The sequence below is a fragment of the Haliaeetus leucocephalus genome, unplaced genomic scaffold (assembly GCF_000737465.1).
Source record: "Haliaeetus leucocephalus isolate CR32 unplaced genomic scaffold, Haliaeetus_leucocephalus-4.0 Scaffold217, whole genome shotgun sequence".
Taxonomy (NCBI): Eukaryota; Metazoa; Chordata; class Aves; order Accipitriformes; family Accipitridae; genus Haliaeetus; species Haliaeetus leucocephalus.
The window spans coordinates 8,893,479-8,905,548 of record NW_010972653.1 but is presented as its reverse complement, the minus strand read 5'-3'; the positions used below and the strand labels follow the sequence as shown (position 1 = coordinate 8,905,548).

At 38.5% G+C, this 12,070-nt stretch overlaps 1 protein-coding gene across 3 annotated transcripts in view; it reads right to left on the bottom strand.

The window, feature by feature from the left end:
* TSSC1 (tumor suppressing subtransferable candidate 1) overlaps window positions 1–12,070 on the bottom strand; it is a 97,999-nt gene that overhangs the window by 80,431 nt on the left and 5,498 nt on the right. For 2 of the 3 annotated variants that reach the window (XM_010566716.1, XM_010566715.1), the window contains exon 2: window positions 6,068–6,151. In XM_010566716.1, coding sequence (XP_010565018.1) covers window positions 6,068–6,151 — 84 coding nt within the window. Of the gene's footprint in view, window positions 1–4,889; window positions 5,088–5,188; window positions 5,238–6,067; window positions 6,152–12,070 lie in introns of those variants that run through there. The other variant, XM_010566717.1, reaches the window with a different exon arrangement.

Here is a 12,070-nt window from a genome sequence, read left to right as displayed (position 1 = left end):
GGTGGGTGGAACGCACAAAGGCAACTGCAGCCAAATAGAGGAGTGAGAATATGAGAGAAACAACCCCGCAGACCCCCAGGTCAGTGCAGAAGGAGGAGGATGAAGTGCTCCAGGCGCTGGAGCAGAGATTCCCCTGCAGCCCGTGGGGAAGACCATGGTGAGGCAGGCTGTCCCCCTGCAGCCCAGGGAGGTCCACGGGGGAGCAGATCTCCACCTGCAGCCCGGGGAGGACCCCACGCCAGAGCAGGTGGGTTCCCGAAGGAGGCTGTGACCCCGTGGGAAGCCCGCGCTGGAGCAGGCTCCTGGCAGGACCTGCGGGTCTGTGGAGAGAGGAGCCCACGCTGGAGCAGGTTTTCTGGCAGGACTGGTGACCCCGTGGGGGACCCACGCTGGAGCAGTCTGTGCCTGAAGGACTGCAGCCCGGGGAGGGACCCTCACTGGAGCAGTTTGTGAAGAACTGCAGCCATTGGGAAGGACTCATGTTGGAGAAATTTGTGGAGGACCATCTCTCATGGGAGGGACGCCATGCTGGAGCAGGGGACAAGTGAGGAGTCCTCCCCCTGAGGAGGAAGGAGCGGCAGAGACAAGGTGTGATGAACTGACCGTAAACCCCATTCCCCGTCCCCCTGCGCTGCCGGGGGGAGGAAGGACAGAAAACCGGGAGTGGGGTTGAGCCGGGAAGGAGGGAGGGGTGGGGGAAAGGTGTTCTAAATTTTGGTTTTATTTCTCATTACCCTACTCTTGACTTTTGATTGGTAATAAATGAAACCAATTTCCCCAGTGGAATCTGTTTTGCCGGTGACAGTAATTGGTGAGTGATCTCTCCCTGTCCTTATCTTGACCCAGAAGCTTTTTGTTATATTTTTTCTCCCCTCTCCAGCTGAGGGAGGGGGAGTAATAGAGCAGCTTTGGTGGGCACCTGGCATCTAGCCAGGGTCAACCTACCACATAGTGACTGAATTAAGTCTACTGAATTAACTACTGAATCACTGCAAAAATCTTAGCTACACAGTATTACAGAAAATTTTCTTAAAATACAGAAGCTGCTAAATAGGTCTCAATTTAGTCTAAACTGGGAATATTACACACTGGTTTTTTTTTAAATGGCTGAGTTTACATGTTACCTTTTTCTTTCTCGTCCAAACACTGTCATCAGCAACTGGTCTTTCAAACATAATGTAGACCCTCATCATCTGTATTGTTCTTCCATTCTGTCATCCAAGACATACAAGCAGCTCTGCAGCTGATTAGCAAGTTGCCTTTTCAGACTTGTTCCCCTGAACCTAGAAGTCTACGCAGGAATCAGGACACTATCCATCCACCCCAACAACTGCATATCCATCTTCCTGTCCAACTTAGAGTGACCTTGCTGCCTTTCAAAACTCTCCAGAGTAACATCACTTAGACTTATCTATCGTTTCACTTTATTTTGGCTTTCCGTACATCCCCTCTCTCATCTATTCCCTGTATCCCAATTCAAGAGCTTCCATCTATACAGAAAGCTCTTGCTCACTTCATCATTAAAGACCAGTTTAACCTCATCCCCTTTTTTTTGTTGTTTTTTTTAAATAAAAATTGAAAGACATCATCTGTTCAGCCTCTATGCTGCTCTTATCAGATAAATTTTGATGTTCTGAATAAACTTAGAACTCAAACTGTTTACAAGTCAAACAGCTACTTTACAAGCACAGAATTGGAAGGTAAAGAACAGCAACGTATTCACAACTATAAGGTAAAACATTTTCAACAGACTCATGGCAAGAAGAGTAACTCCTGTTATTTTTACACAGCAAAATAATTGGCTTTACTATAACAGAGAGAAAGGGATTTCTCAGTTTACTGAATCAGGTATTTAGCAGCAAAACAGTGGAAAATATGTGAAGATCTGTTGTAGTTTAAAAATTAAAAGTTATTTTAGTTTCCCATGTAAGGCACAATCAGATTTGCCAAATGTGCTATCTAAAAAAAAAAAAAAAAAAAAAAAAAAAAAAAACAAAGCAGGGAGAGGAACCTTCCATTGGAGTCACTGGAGTCTCCTTTGACAGCTCAACCCAAGTCCCTGAAGGTGAAACACAATCCCATTTACTACAGTCACACACATTCTCTACCCACATTAACCAAGTTAAGAGGGTCACTCAGCACATAAGCTAAGGGAGTGCTCTTTACCCCAGCTGAAGCCCTTTGAAGGCACAGATAACCAATTTCTCCTCTGCTGTTATGTTTCTGCTTCAGCTGACATCATGGATAGCTGGAAACTGCTGAAATACACAGTTAACTGATTAAAGGTCCAGACTGAGACTTTTAGGAAATATGAAATTTAATTCTTATGCACAGGTATTGTTTATAACCTTGAGTTGAAAAACGACATCTTTCACAGCTATGCCAAACAACACAGTCTACCAGAAAAAGTTGATCAGCTTAACAGAAAAAGTTCCCCCAGTGTTTTTCTGCTAAGGATCTTCTTAATCATGTTGCTTTGAATACACGATAAATTATATTTATCATATGGAATACTGACTTCACTAAATACTAAAACAAGAGAATTTTTATAGAAAATATACTAATACCAAATACTGTACCAGTGTGATGCCATGAAGACAAATATTTCCAGAAAGAAATATTTACCTATAATAACTGTCTGACAGAACTGGACAAATTTCAGTTCTGCAGGGTATTATCCTCCAGCTCTTGAATCATGATCTTTCTAACTTTTCCTGATGAAGTGTAGAAATGAGCTTTACCATGGATTAGTTATGCAGCCTATGGACACCATAGATGAAGATATAGAGAACTGTAAGTAAGCTAAGTCCACGCAGAACTTTCTCAACATGAATGTACTGTAATGGTTAATGATATGTGTACTCATAACACTTGTGGAACACGATCCTTGTGGGAAACACCTCCTAGAAGTGACTGGTTTTATTACCATTAACTAAAAAAGTGAGTTACTAATCTGCTCTAATTACACTGGGAAAAATTCCCACTGAACACAAGTCTAAGTATCAAGGAAAAAGTAGCGAGATTTGAATGAGAACAAATAACTATTCAGTTCTCCTCAAAATCTGGAGGAATTATTAATTGCTAAGGAAATTACTAAGGGAGGGAGACTAAAACTAACCGATTTCAACACAAAACATCTCTTTTTCTTCAATTATGCAGTCTCCATAATTGATTCTCCTTCATCAGGCACTCATGGGCAGCAGAGACCAGAGAATTGCTTTAGTTTGGCCAGTGCTCTGGTTTGTGCCTATATAATGCTATGCATTAAGGTAAACCATGAAAACAAGTATTTCAAGTTCTAAAACACAAGACTGAAAATAACTTGGAGAGTTCTGAGAATGAGAGAGATGAGAAAAGAGTGACACGTACTTCCTTTATGTTTCCAAAGCATACAGTAAATGCATCAAACTAAGAACAGTATAAAAAGCCATAGTTTAGCAGCAATGAAAGCATTGAGGACAAAAGTTCCAAAACTACACTGCGTAGAACACAGTGCAAAGACAAACTACTTAAACACTTTCCAGCAAGTTATGAGGACCAAATGACAAGTACTACACACTGTTAATATCTCAAATATTGACAGAATATAAAATCTTATAAACATTTTCCTTTCCTTTGAAATACCAGTATTGACAGGAAAATACTTTCATCAGTTCTCCTATGCATGCCTAAATTGCTTCATACAGCAATAAAACTCAGTGAGGCACAAGTTACCATGCCAGCTGTGCAACTCCTACTCTTTCATTTGCACTATACCTGTCCATGACCAGAAGGGAAGAAATATTCTGCACATGATGGCACTGAATAAGAAACCTCTCACAGTGCAGTACTTGGTTGCAACTAGAGGTTGCAAACCAGCTCGTGAGATAGGTTAGATAACTAAAAAAGTTTTTAAGCAAATCTAGAGAACCTAGTGCTGAATTAAGCAATAATGACTTCAGGCCTAGGGCACTTCTTGTGGATTAGTAAGGAGCTGAGAGGAGCTGATGGCCTGAGGCACAGCTAAAGGCCAATAACCCCCAAACATTTGTTAATACCCTAGGAAGTGTCCTGCACCTCTATTATTAATGTTACTCAATGGAAAAAGAAAAGCATACTCAAAGTTGAAATACGTGTAAATATTTCTAAAATATGTAGTATATGCCAAATCAACTTACCTAAATCAGAACATTTAAATTATTGAAGATCTGCTGGATATCAACTGATAAGTGAACATCATTCTCCAATTACAATTTTTTACCAGATTTTAATTAGTTGAATCAAGAAGTAAAAAACCACATAGAAATCACAGTAGAATATTACATTACAACCAAATGTCTGAAGAACATCTGAGACAGCAAAATCAAAAATATAGTTGTGTGTATTTATTTTTAACTAAGTTTGTCTGCCACTTCTCTTGTTATTGGTCTTGCAAGTATTTCCTGAAATGTAAAGAAACTGAATACTCCATCCCCCTTCTACCTTTGCATGTTTTTTTCCTTGAGCCTCATACAGTATTATCATTGAGTGACAAACTCAAAACCTCACTGAGAATTGACAGCTCACATCTCCCAGAGCTATGGTTCCAAATTAGTTTTGTGCAGTCCATTACAGACCAGTTTCAGAAGATTCTATGACTGTATCCATTCTAGGGGCTTCTGTGATGGGTGTTAGCCTTGGCTAGCAGCCGGACTCCCCCCCAGCCACTTTTTCCCCCCCCCAAGTAGGACAGGGGGAAAAAATAAGAATATGAATGAGAAAGCTCACAGTCGAAGCTAAACACAGGGAAATCACTTACCAATTACTGTTGTGGGCAAAACAGACTTGACTTGGGTTAATTAATTAATTTATTGCCACTTAAAATAAAAATATAATTAGTAACTTGGGTAGTAGGAAAGAAAAAGACAAACCTTAAATCAGCACCTCCTCTCCCCCCTTTCCCAGGCTTAACTTGACTCCAGACTCCTCTAAGCCCCTCCAAGGAGTACAGGGGGACATGGGGCAGTGGTATGGTATGTATGGTCAGTACATAGCATTTTCTCTCTGACATTCTTTCCATCTCACTCTTTTCCTCTGCTCCCGTGTGGGGTCTTCATGGGCCACAGTTCCTTCAGTAACATCCGCCTGCTCAGCACAGGTGCTCTACAGGGCGCAGTGGATACATGCTCCACCATGGAGCACCTTCTGTTCGTCCTGACCTTGGTCTCACCTGTGTTGTTTCCTCCGCTGTTTCTCAGTCTTTGTTCCCTCCTCCTCTTTCCATCCAGCATTTTCTCCCCATTCTTAAATGGTTTCACAGAGGTGCCACCAGGCTGATCAGCTCAGCTGTGTCCTGTGGCGGGTTCACTGGAACCAGCCATGTCTGGCATGGGCAATCCCTGGCCTCTTCTCACAGAGGCCACCACTGCAGCCCCTCTGCTACCAAAGCCTTGCCACCTGCACTCAGTACAGCTTTAATTCTTCTGGCCTCAAGATCTTTCAGTATGATGGCATTTACTGAAATTTAGTCACAAAAATTAAAGTTGCTGTACAATTAGAAGTATTGTACTCTTAACCACAGAAGAAACAGCCCAATAGAAATCAAGCCACGAAAGTCACTCAAATTTTAGTTTCAATTATTGTTAAACTTATAATCAGAAAGGTCATAGCTGATTGCCAATAATTAATAATGAAAAATCCAGTTTATGAAGCTTCACGTACACAGAACTCTGCACGTACCAGGAGTCCCATTAGAGGCAATCAAGGCTTAAAGACTTTTGTTTTACTTTGCATCTCTTCTGTGGTTTAAAGATAGCTCCAGAGAATCTATAGATTTAAATTAACAAAAATATGGCAGTTCCTTTACTAAACCAATACGATTTAGTCATAAAATTAAATTACTCTTCTAAATTCTATGAAAATATACACAGCTTTTATTCACCTCCATTTCTTACCAATGTCTTTACATTCTACTCACACGAGTCTTCAACTTGACTATCACTTAATGTTCAAATTCAACAGGGGGTAGAAAGGAGGAGAAATTATATTGGAACAATGTTTAAAAAAAAAGAGGAAAAAAATTACAACTGACATTTGACAGAAAAATTACCTGATTATCATATCTAAGAGACTGCGTTCCAACCAAAAATCTTATTGCATCTGTTTCGGCTGTCTGAGGTGTTAAAGCTCGTGCCTAGGGAAGAAGAAAGCCATTAGAAAAGCAATCCATTAATTTCAGCAAAATCTTGAAGCTTACGTATCAATTATCATTTTAAGCATTACATTCTTACAATCTGCAGACTTTCCCACCCTTTATGTCCATTTTGGTTAATACATTTTTTTTTTGCGCAGTTTCTCACATTTGTGAGGTGTGTGGAACATAGAGGTGCTAAATACATTATCTGGCCTTCATTGTAACAGTGATAATATTCAATATTATAGCAGTTCTTCCAAACTAATTCTCCTTTATCAACCAAAAAAACCTCTATAGAACAGTGGTCAATCCTTAAATACATTAGCTAAAATATCCAAGAAAGAGACTGTTCCCGCAAAAGTTTTCAAACCATTCATTCAGACTGAAGATGCCTACATAAAAATGAATTCTTTTCCTTGCCATTAACCACCTAGTTTAGAAGAAAGTTAAAAACCAACCCCCTTCTCTTCTACTTCAGGCCACTAAAGATAAGAATTGTCTGAATATAGGAGAAATAACTTGTTATTTACCTATCAAAATTTTGTTATAATCTTATTAATTTTTTGTATTAATGAGAATGCTAGGCTCTCTGCCTTGCTTCTTCAACTTGCACCAACCACAGTCTTGGTAGAAGCAAAACAAAACAGTTAAGGGCCATGGAAGACATTGAGAAATAAAGTATAGCTTGAACTAAACCCACAATTGCTAGTTTGCACTAGTCAATAGTAGAGACTCTCTTAGCTAATTTTGAGTAAATGGGAGGTAAACTAACACTCAAAGGCACTTTTTGCAACTCTAAGTAAACTGTGAGGAATATCCACTACTTCCCCATGCAAAAGATACCCTAATTATATTGTTCAATATGATTTTTTTTTTTTTGTCAAAACAGGAAAACAAACCTTTGCAATTCACATCCTGTTTGGCATAAAATAGTTCAGATCTCTTCAGACACTAAATCCTGTATTGCAAGCAAATACTTCAGAAGGATTCAGGTAACTGAATGGCCCTTCTTACTGCCATCCTGTCATGCAGCTAGCTAATGATTACATTCTCGATTCAGGAACATTTAGCTTCAGTATAGTCCTGTTTGAAACTTATTTTTAAATTAATATCAGAAAGATGCCTAGAAGCTTGAAAGGGATTATTTGAAATCCATTACGTCACAATACATAAATTTAGAACAATTTAATTCTAGAACAGCAATTTGAAGAGATCTGATTTTTTTTAAAATAAGGCAAAGTAATCCAAGCCCTTGTCTGGCAGTAATAATAAGAACCAACTCATTTTTCAGAATAAGCTCTGAACTCCTACAGAGCAGGTATTTCTTACCTTGCATCTGAAATGTGTGTTTTAGACAATGTAATATTTTGCTTAAGATTCAGCATAGAAAGTTTAAAAAATGCAAATGAGCTTGGTAAGTATAGGCTAGTAGTGTAAAATTTATATAGGGAAAAAAGCACTACAGAGCATGTTTCAGCAAGTAGTTTGTGTTCAAAACATACTCAAATGGAGATCAGAGATCAGTGTGAATGCCTACCGATTTGTTTGTACTCTCCTGTTTATGCAGTGCTTACCTACAAGCCTAGACAGTGTTTCTGATTGACAGAAACAACTAAAGTTCACCAAGAAGATTGTAGAAAAGCTTTTATTTTGTCTTGAACATAATTTACATTTGCAGATCTTGGGCAAGAGCTCCTTTTCATTTCAGATCTGCTTTCAACTATTTTGAAGAAAACACTAGAAATAAGCCAAGAGCTATGTATCTCTTTCAATCAAGCAAGCTTCTGTTATTTCTATAAGTCAAACAGAAGAAGAGACCTCCACGATCATCAATAAAATAAAGAAATAAAGGGGGTTTTCACCCCTTTTAAGGCCTTTTGAGTAGGTCTTACCATGCTGCTTTCAAAAATGCATCAGATTAGACACAAAGTGTCGAAAGTAAAATTATGTCAATACATGGTAACATTTATGTCCTCAGCCTCCCTATGTCTTCTTTAAAATATTTTTAAATTATTTCCCATTTTTGCAGGGGAAAAAAAAAAAAAAAAAGGCCCGGAAAAATATTTAAACACATTTCACAACAAGAAACACACTATTGTTTATTCGGTGTCATAAAAGACTACAGCATCCAAAGAATACAAGGTTCAAACTCATTAAGCGTTCATAAATCAGGAATATCTGATTCATAATAGAAATAACAGTACAGTGGACTTCCAGTTGTCTCCTGAACAAAGATATGTCCAATTTTGTCTACTTCTGAGTTACTTTTAGAGAAACAGAAGTTATTTCAACAGATGATGAAGACACTGAGTAACCCTTGTGATGAACAACATAACTGAATTTGGAGTGCTGTCAAGATCAAGATGACTGCCTTAAGTTTGTCATCTTGTACTGTAATCTACCAGAGCAGGTTGGAAATATATTTCACAAAAGCATCCTGGTTCATGACTGCAGCTACTAGATGGCAAATAAACAAAAGCATATATATGAATATAACGAATATTGATTAATCTAAACCAATAGAACTTATTATTTTTATAAAAAGTCAGCATCCATAGGACACTAAACTGCATATAGCCCCCAAAAGCGTTTGCTACCCAAGATATTAAAGTATTATTTACTAAGAAAATTGCCGTGATACATAAAAAATGCCCAGAACACACATCTGAAAGATGCGAACAGGGAGAAAACAAGTCATCCTTCCACACACTGTCACAGCAAAGCCCCACCTAACCAATGCTTCTAGACAATGCAACAACATATGTAATTAGATAATTTTATTTTAAAGAGGGCCTAAGACTAGGAAAAAATTATTAGCAAGCAAAGATTAAAACATCATGAACCCCAAAGAACCATTTGGTTACATGTCCAAATTCCATATTCAACAACAGCTCTATGAAGACACGTGCATGGTTTAAAGCAGGTAATTTTTATAGAACAGGGGTGATACAGAGGCAACTTGATTGTGATTGATGCTCTAACCAAATATTTTAACAGTCTAGAAGGAAGTTTATAATATGCAGTCAAAATTCTGCTCAGCTAACACAAAGGAAATCCTGCCTTTGAAAAGCAAACAGCAAAGACTTCTCAGTGCCAAACAAGTCTGCCAAGGAATCTGAAAGAACCACCCCTCCTTAGAGGCTTTTCAAAGTCTATGTATTTATTCTGCGTAATAGCCTGTAGCTTCCCCCGTTCTCATTTATTCCACTAAATTAGGGGTTGCACATAATCACAAAACAGAAAACCAAAGAAATGCAACAATTATCAATTCATCCCTGCACTTTCAGGGGAAAAAAAAAAAATGTCTATGGGTAACAACAGATGCTGAGCAATTGTTGCAGAGATGCAGGGAATAGCATCACCATGCTCCAAAGGCATTCCTGACTAGTACTCTGTACATCATACGGCTAGACACTCTTACCCACACTGAATCTTTCAAGGTGACAAAAGGAAGAAAATATCTTAGGACTCCAGCGTAAGGAATATTGCATGTACTCAAATACTTAAATACATTTAATATATTAATGAGAAATACTAGGTTCCACATGCCATATTCAAGAAACTTTTGTGGTTTGGGGTTTTTTTTGGTTTGTTGTTTTGTTTTTTAAAAAACGCATGGTGGCCTGCTATAGTACAGTTAAAACTCAAATACTCTTTTTTTTAAACTTTCCAAACCAAGGTGTGAATTCATACTTAAACAGAAATACAAAACTGAATAGCCTATAGCAATGGTCATACTGAAGTTCAATATGGGTCAGGGAGACAGAATGTAGTCAAGCAAACATAAACTGGCATTTTCATTTACTGCATCCTGAAGTACTTTACAGAGCCATAAATTACATACCTAGAGAGGAATAACTACATGCATGCATGGAAAAATAAAAATGAAAAAAAAGCATTCACAACGCATCATCTATTCCCAGGGTAGTATAGCTGCCATGCTTTTAGTAGCAGAACCACAAATTCTGCATGAACTTTGAACATGCTATACTTCTATCACAGCAGAAAGCAAAACTAATCCTATGGAGGGACAGAGATCAAAAAGAGAGGGGTGGGGGGTAGTAAAGAATCACCTGAAGCTAAGTGTAGGAAGTTTTACTAGAAAAGAAAACAAAAACTTAAATTATTTATTACTTTTACACATGATCTAAATCCTGTGTTAGCATTTCCCACTGGAGATCGAAGATCTCAGATTTAAGATTTCATACCACCTCCCCATATGCAAGTATGTCATTAATGAATGATACAGAAAACTTTCTATCCTGCTACTATTCCTACCGTGGAAACTGTAGCTAGTGCACATGTAACTAGAAAGCAAATATTGCCTACCCCATTACCAGAAGACAAGTCCTTTCTTTACTGTGTGCATTGAAGGATTAGAGACATGTTGCACAGGTGTCCACACTCACTCTTAGACAGCATCACTTCTTTGTTTAGACATTCTAGGCTTAAATTTCCTTCACTAACCTGAAATGTAAGGGTATTTATTTTTGCCTCAAAATTGTATCTTATCCTCAAAGGGTAGGCAAAGGGAAAAAACAAAACAAAACAAAAAACACCCCAACCACCAAACAAATAATGACTCACAGGAAGCTAGTAGGGTGTTCTCAGAAGTTCACAGGTTAGGTAACCAACTACGTAGTCTTGTTTCCGTAAGACAAGAAAGAAAAATAACAAGGAACATGACCAAACTTTTTTACCCGGTGATGGGGAAACAAGTGCAGCTACACGTCAGGGACAAGTCAACCCGAGGAAAAAAAAAAAACCTGCCACAAACTGTAAGAATCAAAGGCAGGCTTGAGCAGACGTCATACTCCTATCCAAAAAACCCCCTAGATATACTCATCAGGAGAAACCCAGTCCCTCAAAAGTTATTCCTGTCAGGCACACATGCTTAACAGATCCTACTGCTTACGTAGTAATTATGGTCTAAACAATAACAAGCTCACACTGAATTAAAACACAGCTTTGACACCACATAAGCTAGTTGCTCCCTTGTCTTAGAAACAGGTCCTGAAATGCATCACACATAAAGGAAAAGGATAACAAAAACTTAACTGCAAATCAACTGCAAAAATAGACATTTATTTACGCAATGGGCATGCAAAAAGCTAGAATACAAGTGTGATGAACAGCAGTATAAAGATAAAGCAGAAGAAACAGCAATCATTGTGCCAGAATGCAAAGACTAACTTGGAGACTGGGCATCACGTCCATGCCTACGCTAAGCACAGTGTGATGTTGGGCAAAGACCACCTTCTACCTTACCCTGACAATTTAGACTACCTGCAGAGTAATAAAACCCTCTGAGAGAAAGAAAAAGACCAGAGACTGCAGAGAGAAGGGTCCTTGACAACAGCAAGAGATGATCCAGAGGAACACAATGACAAGCCTCAAAAACATAAAGAAGGTTGGTTTAAAGTAAGTCCATTATGGAACTGTAATGCACTAAAACTCTACACTTTATTCATAAGTTCTCCTGAAACTTTCCCTTCTCCACCTCTTTTGAAATACCAGCAAAATAAAAGTTACTTTTTTAATTAGACTGTTACTATTTAGGGCATTAATAGGCAAAGAAAAAAGGATCAGTACTTCTTCAATAAGCATTTTGTCTTGCTGATGCATTGCACTGGTTTGGTATCAGCAAACAAGAAAACATACGCTGACCCCAACATCTGAATATTTGTATTACATTCAATGCAATCAAAAGAATTTCTGCAACCCAGGTATCATTTGAAATTCATACAATCAATCTGTACTAACAAGCAGTGAACTTGCAGTACAAAATGTAAAGGACACAGTATTTGGCTTGCAGTCCCCAAATCTGAATTTAAAGTTATTTGACCATCTGCTTATGCTGTAAACCAGAAATAGTATACAGCTACTGGGGGGGGGGGGGGGGGGGGAGGGTGGGCGTTT